This window comes from Globicephala melas, chromosome 17 (genome assembly GCF_963455315.2).
Source record: "Globicephala melas chromosome 17, mGloMel1.2, whole genome shotgun sequence".
Classification (NCBI taxonomy): Eukaryota; Metazoa; Chordata; class Mammalia; order Artiodactyla; family Delphinidae; genus Globicephala; species Globicephala melas.
The window spans coordinates 6,048,167-6,060,672 of record NC_083330.1 but is presented as its reverse complement, the minus strand read 5'-3'; the positions used below and the strand labels follow the sequence as shown (position 1 = coordinate 6,060,672).

The 12,506-nt window shown below is 39.5% G+C and overlaps 1 protein-coding gene across 4 annotated transcripts in view; it reads right to left on the bottom strand.

Annotated features, from left to right (window-relative positions):
* The window catches only part of SDCBP (syndecan binding protein), a 46,032-nt gene that overhangs the window by 22,020 nt on the left and 11,506 nt on the right, over nt 1-12,506 (bottom strand). For 2 of the 4 annotated variants that reach the window (XM_060287008.2, XM_060287009.1), the window contains exon 1: nt 1,244-1,266. The exons of 1 other annotated variant lie outside the window; for it this stretch is intronic. In XM_060287008.2, coding sequence (XP_060142991.1) covers nt 1,244-1,264 — 21 coding nt within the window. In that variant the 5' untranslated portion in view covers nt 1,265-1,266. Of the gene's footprint in view, nt 1-1,243; nt 1,267-9,692; nt 9,827-12,506 lie in introns of those variants that run through there. One more of the 4 variants, XM_060287012.2, reaches the window with a different exon arrangement.

Here is a 12,506-nt window from a genome sequence, read left to right as displayed (position 1 = left end):
ATAGAGGAGTTCAACAGCAGACTAGACAGAGCAGAATAAAGGAAGAAATGAATCTGAAGAAAGGAAGAAACAAAGCAGAAGACAGGGCAGTGTAACTCATCTGATCAGAGCAGCAAAAAAAGAATGAAGATAGCTTAAGAGAGGTATGAGACAACATGCTAACCAACATTTGCATCGTAAGGTTCTCTGAAGGAAATGAGAGAAAGAGGCAGAAAACTTACGTGAAGAAAGTTTCCTTCACATAAGAAAGAAGAAACAATGGCTGAAGATTTCCCTAATTTTGGGAAGGAAACAGACATCTAGATCCAGGAAGTTCAGGGAGTTCCAAAAAAGAGATGAAGATACCCACACCAATACATATTATAATTAAAATATCAAAACGAGGAGAGAATCTTAAAAAGTGACAGGAGAAGAACCACCTGTTACGTACAAGAGAACTCCCAAGAGACTCTGAGCAGACTTTTCAGCAGACACCGCAGGCCAGAAGGAAGTGGCAGGATATAACTCAAAGCGCTGAAAGAAAGAACTGCCGCCAAGAACACTCCACTCAGGGGGCTTTCTCAGGTGGCGCAGTGGTTAAGAATCCACCTGCCAATGCAGGGAACATGGGTTCGAGCCCCGGTCCGGCAAGGTCCCACATCCCGCGGAGGAACTAAGCCCACGCACCGCAACTAGCGAGCCTGTGCACTAGAGCTCACGAGCCACAACCACTGAGCCCACGTGCCACAACTACTGAAGCCCATGCGCCTAGAGCCCGTGCTCCGCAACAAGAGAAGCCACCGCAAGGAGAAGCCCACGCACCGCAACGAAGACCCAACACAGCCAAACATAAATTAAATCTTTAAAAAAAAAACTCCACTCAGAAAAGTTGTCCTTCAGATTTGAAGGCAAGGTAAAGAGTTTCTCAGACAAGCAAAAGCTAACAGAGTTCATCACCGCTAGACCAGCCTTATAAGAAATTTTATAGGGATTTTAGTTGAAACAAAAAGGTGCTAATTAGTAACAGGAAAACAAAGTATCAATCCCAATGGTAAAAGTAAATATATAAAAAAATTCAGAGTAACCTAAAGCTGTAAACATGGTGGATTAATCACAAAGCTGGAATAAAGGTTAAAAGACAAAACAAAACACAACTAACTACAACCATTTGTTAAGGGAAACACAGATAAACGGATGTAAACTGTGACATCAAAAGTATAAATGGGGGTGGGGGATGTAAAAATGTAGTCACAAGGATGCCCACCTTGCCACTTTTATTCAACATACTCTTGGAAGTCCCAGCCAGAGCAACTAGGCAAGAGAAAGAAAGAAAAGGCACCCAAATTAGAAAGGAATAAGTAAAACTGTCAGTATTTGCAGGTGAAATGTTACTAATACGTAGAAAAGCTGAAAGAATCACCAAAAAACTGTTAGACCTAATAAATTCAGTAAAGCTGGAAGATACAAAACCAATACACAAAAATCTGTTGCCTTTCTATACACTAGCAATTAACTACCAGAAACAGAAATTAAGAAAACAATCCCATTTACAACTGCATCAGAGAAATAAATTTAAATAAGGAGGTGAAAGACCTGTACAGTGAAACTACAGCACACTGATAAAGAAATGAAAGACAACACAAATAAATGGAAAGATATTCCATGCTCCTGGGCTGGAGGAATTAATATTGTTAAAATGTCCATACTATCCAAAGTAATCTAAAGATTTAATGCAATCTCTGTCAAAGTTCCAATGGCATTTTTAAAAGAAAGAAAATAAACGACCCTAAAATTTGTATGCAATCATAGAAAACCCCAATAGTCAAAGCAAACTTGAGGGAAAAAACAAAGCTAGAAGCATGACACTTTCACTTCGAACTATATTACAGAGCTATAGTAACTGAAACAGTATGATACTGCATAAAAACACACACATAGACCAACAGAAGAGAATAAAGAGCCCCAAAACAAACCCACGCCATGTATGGTCAATTAATTTGTGAGAAAGGTGTCAAAAATATACAATGGGAAAAGTACATTCTCTTCAGTAAATGGGAAAACTGGACAACCACATGGAAAAGAATGAAATCTGACCCCTATCTTACACCATACACAAATATATTAAAACTTGAACATAAGACCTGAAACCATAAAATTTCTAGAAGGAAACATTGGCAATGAGCCACTTGACATTAGTCTTGGTGATGACTATTTGGATTTAACACCAAAAGTAAAGGCAACAGAAGAAAAATAAACAAGTGGTACTACATCAAACTAAAAAGGTTCTGTACAGCAAAGGAAACAATAAATTGAAAAGGCAACCTACCAAATGGTAGAAAATATTTGCAAATCATGCATCTGATTAGGATTAACAGCCAAGCTAAAAAAGGAACTCATATAACTCCACAACGAAAAAAATAAAATAAAAAATACAATTAAAAAAAGGGCAGAGGATCTGAACAGACATTTTCCCAAAGAAGACATACAGATGGTCAACAGATACATGCAATGGTGTGCAACATCATCAGGGAAATGCAAATCAAAACCACAGTGAGATTATCACCTCACAGCACAGGAAACAATTGAAATGCTCTATCAGAGAAGTAATCTAAAGTACTTGCATATGGTAGTAAAGTAAAAACCTTCTTAAGGTCCTAAAACATCGTGTCTTCAAGTCCATAAGGATAACCTGGAAATCTTGTTAATAACACAGATTCTTGAGTCCTGGCCCCAGAAACTAAAAGAGTAAGTCTGGAGTAGAGTCCAGAAATCTGCCCTTTAACCCTTTGTATACCATCAGCATCCAATGGACACAATTTTAAATTCTGAGTTTCTTTTTTCAGAAGTTCTATTTCACAACTTTTATTCTTTCTTAGACAAAAGAAAGAGAGGGAGGGATGAACTGGAAAAAAAAAATCTTTAAATAGAGTAAAATCACCCTACCTTACAAATATCTCAAGGGTTCAACTGGACTCCTTTATAAATCTAAGATGCGTTATGGAATCTTAGTGAACTTATTTTTCCCATATCTTGAAACAGTTTTGCTACTGTATCTAGGAATTACTTAATCATTATTCATCCGTTATTCCCAAGTATGCTAAAGAAAAAACTAAAATGACAATAGGAACAAAAAGTAGAATCATTCTTATTCATTCTAGGAATACATTATGTCATCCTTCAGTGTGTGTTGCCCAAAGTACTGCATCCTCTTCCAAAAATGTATGAAGTCTGGAGACACCATCTTTGTAGCCTTGTTTTTAAACTGTATTCTTTGAACACAGTAGAAAATATGGGATTTTTCATTTTTCACCCATGATGGCACAGAGAATAAACTGGAGGAAGACATTAGACAAATCAGAAATGAATACAAAGAAACAAATAGCTGTACTCTAGACTTTTATGATAATGAGGGAATTGATCAAAAGCAAACCTCAGACTATGAGTTTTCAGATGAAGATATCTTAATTGAAATTCCTCAAACTTAAAGATCAATGAGTAAACAATATGCCTATACTTAATTTAAAAAATACAATTTTTCAGTTAGTCATTCTGAAGAAAGCACTTTATCGTACAATATTTTGAAACAAGTCCCTAGATCCTGTTTAAAAGGATATTTACCATCTTCTTTCCTCTTTTACATCTATACAGCAAAACTTACTGGATTTGGTTTGTAAGTAGCCAAATGAAGGCAGGTAGTTAAACAAAGGTGACCAGATGAAAATAGCAATGTAGAGAAATTTTAAAAAATCTGTTGCACTGACTATTCTAATTGGTATTTATAAAAGTATAAATGAAAATTCTTTGCAAATGTAAGTTAGATGGTCATCCCTGCAAAATCATGAACCATGAAAGTTTGCAAAAATACTGCATTTTGACAACGCAAGTACAAAAATTACTGAACAGTAACGTTAGAACCTATGAGAGATGGGTATGAAATCTAAAATCCAGTATTGTGTTTTGACAACCAAGTGCATGAAAAAAACCTAAAAGTAATGATAAGCTAAGATATATTAGAGATGTAACTGAAATCTGGAACGATATTTATAAAAAGGATATCTCCCAACTGTATGGAGGACAGTTGATGAGCAATTAGTTGCACTCAAAGATGTTGCCCGTTTCAGCTATATATACCTTCAAAACCAGGAAAACTTAGAACAAAATTTTTGGTTTCTTATGTTCAAGTTGTTATTAAAATTCTGTTTCTAGTAAAACCGTGTTTCCCTATGCCTTTATTTTCATTTCTGCAAGTTATTCATAAAATGACCTAAATTATACAAAATATTCACTGGACCCAGATGATAAATAGTAATGATCATGTTTTCTAGCACACTGTGGATTCATAAGCATTCCAGACGATTCACATATGGTGTCAAGCAACACACTGTGATAAAGTCCTAAACAGTCTTCATGGCAGTGTTTCTCAAACTTGGCTCACCACCAGATCAGAATTATTTGGGCACTAGTTAAAAATACTTTACCAAGCTGACACAGATTTCATGGAAGGACGTAGGAATTATTCTTTTAATAAATATCCCAGGAGACTATGATGATAAGCAATTGAGAATTATGGTCATATGAAGTCTACTCTAAGTACAACTTCTTTTTACCCATAAGATTCCATTTCCCACCTATTGAACTGGCAAAAATCCAAAGCTGAACACTCTGATAATGAGGCTCTGAGAAACACTCATACATTACTGGTAAAAGTGTAAAGTAGTATAATTTCCACAAAGAGTAAGTTTGCAACATCTACGAAAATTGTACATGCAGATACCCTCCAACCCAGCAATACCACTTCAGGTTTTAGTCTGTAAATATACCTACACACAAAAAGCAACAAATGTAACATTTTATTCACTGAAACACCAACTGTAATAGCAAAATTCTTTAAACAAAGGAGGAAGTACTAGATACACAAAATAGTAAACGAGGTCGAAAATATTATCACATTAACTGGAAAAAACAAAGCATTATTTAGTGCAGTATATAAAGTATGCTCAAATTTGTGTTCAAAGGAAGGGGGAACTTAAGGAACCAGAAGAGGAAACACAAACTAAACCCAAAGCTAGCAGAAGTAAGGAAGTAACAGACATAAATAAAAAAGAGAAGAAAAAAATTAAGAAAAAATCAATGAAAACTAAATTTAGTTCTTTAAAAAGATCAACAAAATCGACAAACCTTTAGCTAAATGGACTAGGAAATAAAAAGAAAACTCAACATGTTAAAATGAAAGTGGAAATACTAGCAGAGTTTCTACAGAAATAAAACATTAAGTCTCTCTACAAGAGAGCACTATAAACAACTGTACACTAAAAAATTGGATAAACTAGATGAAATGCACACATTCCTAGAAACACAAAACCTATCAAGACTAACTCAGAAAGAAATAGAAAATCTAAATAGACCCAAAACTAATAAAGAGACTGAATCAGTAATCAAAAATGTCTCAACAAGGAAAAGCCCTGAACCTGATAGCTTCATTGGTGAACTCTACTAAACACTTGAAGAATACCAATCTTTCTCAAAATTTTGCAAAAAAATTGAAAAGGGGACACTTTCATTCTATGAGGACAGCATTACCCTGATACCAAAGCCAGATAAAGACACAAGAAAGCAAACTATAGACCAACACCCCTTATGAACACTGATGCAATCCTCAACAAAATACTAGCAAACAGAATTCAACAGCATGTTAAAAGGATTAGACATCTCTTAACAAATGGGATTTATTTCTGGAATACGAAGATAGTTCAACATATGAAAATTGTTCAAAGTAATACATATCAACAAAATGAAGTGCAAAAAACACAAGATCATCTGAATTGATGTAGGAAAAGCATTTGACAAAATTCAACACCGCTTTATGATAAACACACAAGAGAATAGGAGTAGAAGAAAACAACTTCCACATGATAAAAGCCATATATGCAAAACCCACAGCAAACATCATACTCAATGGTGAAAGACTGAATATTTTTCCACTAAGGTCAGGAACAAGGCAAGCATGCCCACTTTCAACACTACTCTTCAACACAGTACTGCAAGTTCTAGCCAGAGCAAGAAAAAGAAATAAAAGGCATCCAAACAGGAAAAGAAGTAAAATTATCTCTGTTTTCAGATACGACCTTATATGTTTAGGGTTTAAAAAACCTTAAAGACTCCACAAAAAAGCATTAAAACTAAAAAACAAATTCAGCAATGTAACAGGATACAGTCAATGCACAAAAATCAGCTGCATTTTTATACGTAAATAACAAGCAATCTGAAAAGGAAAACAAAACCAAATCCACTTACAATAGCATCAAAAAAAATAAACTACTTAACGAATCTAATCAAGAAGGTAAAAAACTTGTACAATGAAAACCACAAAACACTGCTGAAAGAAATTGAAAACAATCTTAGAAACAAAACTGGAGAACTCACACTTCCTGATTTCAAAATTTACTATAAAGCTAGAGTATTCAAAATGGTAACTACTGAAGCCCACAAGCCTAGAGCCCGTGCTCTGCAACGAGAAGCCACCGCACTGAGAAGCCTGCGCACCGCAATGAAGAGTAGCCCCGGCTCGCTGCAGCTAGAGAAAGCCCACGTGCAGCAACAAAGACCCAACACAGCCAAAAATTTGAAAAATTTTTTAAAAAACCAATCAAAATGGTATAGTATTAGCATAAAGACAAACATAGACCAATGGAATAGAACAGACAGCCTAAAATAAACCCTCGTATACATGGTCAAATGATTTTTGACAAGGGTGCCAAGACCATTCAATGGAAAAGACAGTCTTTTCAACAAATGGCGCTGGGAAAACTGGATATCCACATGCAAAAGAATGAAGGTGGACCCTTACCTAACACAATATATACAAAACTTAACTCAAAATGGATCCAGGATCTAAAGGTAAGACCTAAAACAATAAAACTCTTAGAAGAAAACACAGGACAAAACATTCCTGACATTGGATTTAGCAATGGTTTCTTCGATATGACACCAAAGGCACAGGTCACAAAAGAAAAATACATATTGGACTTAATGAAAATTTTAAAAAATTTGTGCATCAAAGGACACTATCAAGAGCGTAAACAGGCAACCCACTGAATGCAAGAAAATATTTGCAAATCGTAACTGATAAGGGATTAATATCCAGAATATTTAGAGAACTCCTAAAACAACAACAAAATCAAAACTATGAGATACCACCTCACAGCCACCAGAGTAACAACTATCAAAAAAAGAAAACAAGTGTTGGCGAGGACGTGGAGAAATTAGAACTTTTATTCACTGTTGGCGGGAATGGAAAATGGTACAGGTGCTATAAAACACAGTATGGCAGTTCCCCCCATAATTAAAAATAGAACGCTGTATGATCCAGCAATTCCATTTCTGAGTATACACCCAAAAGAATCGAAATCTGGATCTGAAGAGGTATTTGTATACCTACATTCACAGCAGCATTATTCGCAACAGCTCAAACGTGGAAGCAACCCAAGTGTCTATCGACAGATGAACGGATGAACAAAATGTCAACACATATATATGCACGCACAAACGCGCGCACACACACACACACACAACGGAACTTTATCCTACCTTAAAAATGGAAGGAAACTCTGCAACGTACTATTGATACAACATGGATGAAACCTTGAGGACATCGTGCGAAGCGAAATAAGCCAAACACAAGCAAGACAAATATGTGATCCCACTTACATGAGGTACTTGCAGTATCAAAATCATAAAGACACAAAGTACAGCGATGGTTGCCAGGGGCTGGGGGGAGGACAGAATGCGGCGTTACTGTTTAATGCGCAGAGACTTCCAGTGTTAAGATGAAAAGACTCAAGGGGATGGATGATGGCTGCACACCAATGTCAGTGTATTTAATATCTCTGAACTGTACACTTAACAATGGTTAAGATGGTAAAAATTTACGCGTACTTTACCACAATAAAAAAAAAAAGAAAAACAACAGAAGGGGGAAAAATATATTTATAGGTTTGTACAGGTATAAAATATCCCTGGAACGATACCTAAAAAATGCCGAACAGTTGGCTCCCACAGGAAGAGAATACGGTTGGCTAGAGGACCTTGAAGGAAGGAAATTTTACACTGTATACCCTTTTTTGCTTAAATGCTGAGCCCTGTAACTGCTTACCTCCTCAAAAACTAAATAAACGTGCAAAAAATCTTGGCAGCACTTGGAAAGAAATGAATAAATGTGAATATAACTATGACTAGATGTAACGGTTGGTTTTTTTTGGGGGGGGGAATCTTTCTTTTTAGAAACTTATGGCATTTACTACCTAAAGAAGTACCTAAATCCGACAAAAAAAAAACAGGAAAGAAAAAAGAGTTGAGTCATGCTCAATTAAAGGAACTGTTTACTGAATAGTACACTCAACCGCCAACTATTAGTAAACGCTTCCTCTTTTAGTCACGATTTTCGTATCCTTTCTTATAACACCCAAACGTAACTAAAAACTAATGGTGCCAAAGTTAAATGTGAATTATAATAGAATGACTCTTTCCTGAACCTATTAAAAGACATTCCAACACCACTGTAAAGCAATTATACTCCAATAAAGATGTAAAAGAAAAAAAAGACATTCCATATCCTTATTTTTATTCTGCAGCACAAACTATCTGATCTATAATGTTTACACACTGTTCAAAGAACAGAAGTTCGTAGAACGAAGTTGGTAACAGAGCAAATCAAAAAACAAACGCACACATTTTTACCGTTTACCCTCAACCTCAAAGAGAAAAACTTAAAAGAATAGACACATTTTATTTCACCATTTGTATATACTGGCGATAAAGCTAACCAGGCTGCGGCTGGGTTCCCCTGTAACTTTCCTTTTTAATCAACTGTTTCTTCTTTGAAACAACCGGATGTTGTGAGATTCGTAAACCAAACGTACTTCCTAAGAGAGGTACATAATATTAAAAATAACCAGGAACGGCTGTACAGATGATATACACAGACCAGATAAACCTAGAAATCTCCCGTTAAAAACTAGCACCTTAACAGACTCCCAGCTTAAATGAATCCGTTTTTGGTAAAAAGGGAAAACTTTACCCACATCTACATGCCTCCACCTGCCCCGTATTACAAGCGAATCCTGAAACGAAAGCTGAGAATCGCGACCCTCGAGGGAGGATTCCTGCTGAGCGCACCCTGCTGGGGGCGTTTCTCCCTTTCCTCCAACTTCTCCAGAAGCCAGCGCCCCGCGAACACCTCTCCCCCTCCCCCTCCCGAAAGGCAAGGCTTCGCCCGCGCAACGGACACCTCCTTCCTCCGTCCACGTCCCGACGTTCCGAAGCGGCCACCGAGGAAGGCGACGCAGCCCAGCCTGGGGACGCGGCACCGGGACAGCCCGCAGCCGGCGACTCTCCCCTCACCAGACCCGGGTAGCTCACCCGACACGAACAAAAAGGGTCGAGGCGGACGGGGACTGGGGGCGGCGGGCGTCGCCCCCGGCCGGGCCCCAGGCTCGCCCTCCACCCCCAGACGGAACCCCGAAACCCACAGGGTGGTGGGCGCTCGGAGAGCGCCGCTCGCGCAAACTTTCGCCCCGGGCCCGGCCGGGCGCCGGGAAGAGCGCGGAGCGGAGCCCACAGAGGGGAAGACGGCGCCGAGACGCCCTCCGCCCAGCGGTCCGGGGCCCCGCGCCCGAGATGCCGTGAGCTTCCCCGTTCCCCCAAGGGCTGCTCACCGAGGCCGCAGGGACGCACACACTGCAGCCGCCGCCGGTCACTGGCTCAGACTTCCGAGACCCAGAGAGAGGAGAACGGTGCGCGCCCGAGGACCGCCCGCGCCGCGCGTCCCCGCCTTCCGCCCGCGCCTTCCCCCAACGCCTTCCGTCTCCGCGCGCTCGGTCAGGTGACCCGCTCCCCATGGTAACGGGACGGGGCGGGGCGGGGCGGGGCGTGCGCCTGCTCCGCCGCTCCCGCCCACCTGCTCCGCTCTCCAGACAGTTCCCTGCCTAACGGCCGGGGGCCCCCAGCTCACTGCTGATCATCCGCCCTCACGGTCACTTAGTTCCCCATCACCTCCGACACATCGAGAGGCCCGAGAACCTACCGTTCGCCCATTTCCCAGCCAGCCCTAAACTTCCACCACACCCACGGGCCCCGCAACGTTCCTCCCACTAACCCTTCTCGACTCCTGCCTTCTTTGCGTTACAACTTTTTTCTTTGGCATTTATTACTTTGTCCGTCTGAGCTGAAGTTTGCTGGTTGTTGAAGGTTATGTGTGGTAGTGCACAAAAGTAATAGCTTTATCCTAATACAAAAACTGAAAAACTATTTCTTAAGGGCTACGTTCCAAGCACTGTCCGAAGAACTTGATGTATAGCAGTCTTATTTGGTCCTTACATCAAAGACAGATACAGCATCTTCTTTAACATGCAAAGACACTGAGGCACAGTTTGCCTAAGTTTTCTGTACTTACCATGGAGTAACAGAGTACTTGACAAAATAGCATTAACTTAGAAGCATTTTATTTCTAGCTAAATTATTTAGTGCCATAATAATTTAATCTATGGTAAAATAAAAACCTGAGCATAAAAGAAGTGACAATAAGATGAAAACTTTGCCCTCAGAGAGTTTGTGGTCTGATAGACATTTTAAAATAATTGCAATGGAAAAAAAATTGCAATGGGAAGGAACAAAACTGGTTTTGTTCACAGGTGACATGGTTATGTAGAAAGTCCCAAAGAATTGACCCCCCAAAAAACAACCCTAAAACTAAGCAGTTATAGCAAGGTTGCAGGATTCAAGGTTAACATATAAAAGCCAACCACTTTCCTATATAACAGCAATAAACAACTGGAATTCGAGATTAAGGACACAATATCACTGATATTAGCACAAAAACAATGAAACAATACTTAGGTAAAACTAACAAAATATGTACAAAATTTATATGAGAAAAACTAAGATTCTGATGAAAGAAACCAAAGAAGATACAAATAAATGCAAGGACAGTCCACGTTCATGAATAGGAAGACTTGTTATTGTCAAGATGTCAGTTTTTCCCCAACCTGATTTGACACAATCTCAGTCAAAATCCCGGCGAGTTATATTTTGGATATGAACAAAATGATTCGAAAGTTTGTATGGAAAGACAAAAGTCCCAGAAGAGCCAACCCAAACTGGAAGAAGAAGAACAAAGTCACGGGCCTGTGTGTGCCCAACGTCCAAACTTACTGTAAGGCTGCAGTAGGGACTTCCCTGGCGGGGCAGTAGTTAAGAATCCACCTGCCAATGCAGGGGACACAGGTTCGAGCCCTGGCCCGGGAAGATCCCACATGCCGCGGAGCAACTAAGCCCATGCGCCACAACTACTGAGCCTGAGCTCTAGAGCCCGCAAGCCACAACTACTGAAGCCCGCGCCCCGCAACAAGGGAAGCCACCGCAACGAGAAGCCCGTGCACCGCAACGAAGAGTAGCCCTCGCTCACCACAACTAGAGAAAGCCCGCGCACAGTAACAAAGACCCAACGCAGGGCTTCCCTGGAGGCGTAGTGGATGAGAATCCGCCTGCCAAAAAAAAAAAAAAAAGGCTGCAGTAATCAAGACTGTGGGGTATCAGCAATAGAAAAATCGATCAATGGAACAGAATACAGAGCCCAGAAACAGACTCTCACAAATACATTCAATGGATCTTTGACAGAGGAGCAAACTCTTCAATAGACAAAGGGTAATCTTTTCAACAAATGGTACTGGGACAACTGGACCTCCTTATGCAAAAGAAAAAAAATTTTTTTAAAGAATCTAGACACAGAACTTATCACTTTCACAAAAATTAACTTGAAATAGATCATAGGCCTAAATTTATAACTCAAAACAATAAAGTTTCTGGAAGGTAACACAGAAGGAAATCTAGGTGACCTCTGGTTTGATGATAACTTTTTAGATACAGCATCAAAAGCACAATCCATGACAGAAAAAATTGACAAGTTAGACTTCATTAAAATTTAAAAATTCTTCTTTATGAAAGACACTGTTTAGAGAACGAAAAGACAAGCCACAAACTGGGAGAAAATATTCGCAAAATACATATCTGCTCAAAGACTTGCAGCCGTGGAGGACATGAAGAAACCTTAAATGCATACTGTGTGTGAAAGAAACCAGTTGAAAAGGCTACCTCTTATATGATTCCAATCATGTGACGTTCTGGAAAAAGGCAAAACGATAGCAGCAGTAAAAAAAAAAAGATCAGTGGTTGCCAGGGGTTTGGAAAATACGGGGAAGGATAAGGTAGGTGAAGCACGGGATTTTTTTTAGGATGGTGAAGCTATTCTGTAGGATACTAGAATGGTAGACACATGACATTACGGGAATACGTGGTATAATCATATATGTACATATATACTTAGTCTTTCCAAAACCCTTGGAGTTTCATGAGTGCCAGCGTGTCCTTGTTATGCTAAGGAGGTAGCTCATGGCTGAAATGTGGGTGGGGGAATAGGGGCCCTAGAAAGCTTCAGGATGGAGGCTGGTCACCAGAAAGACCAAGCACAAGAT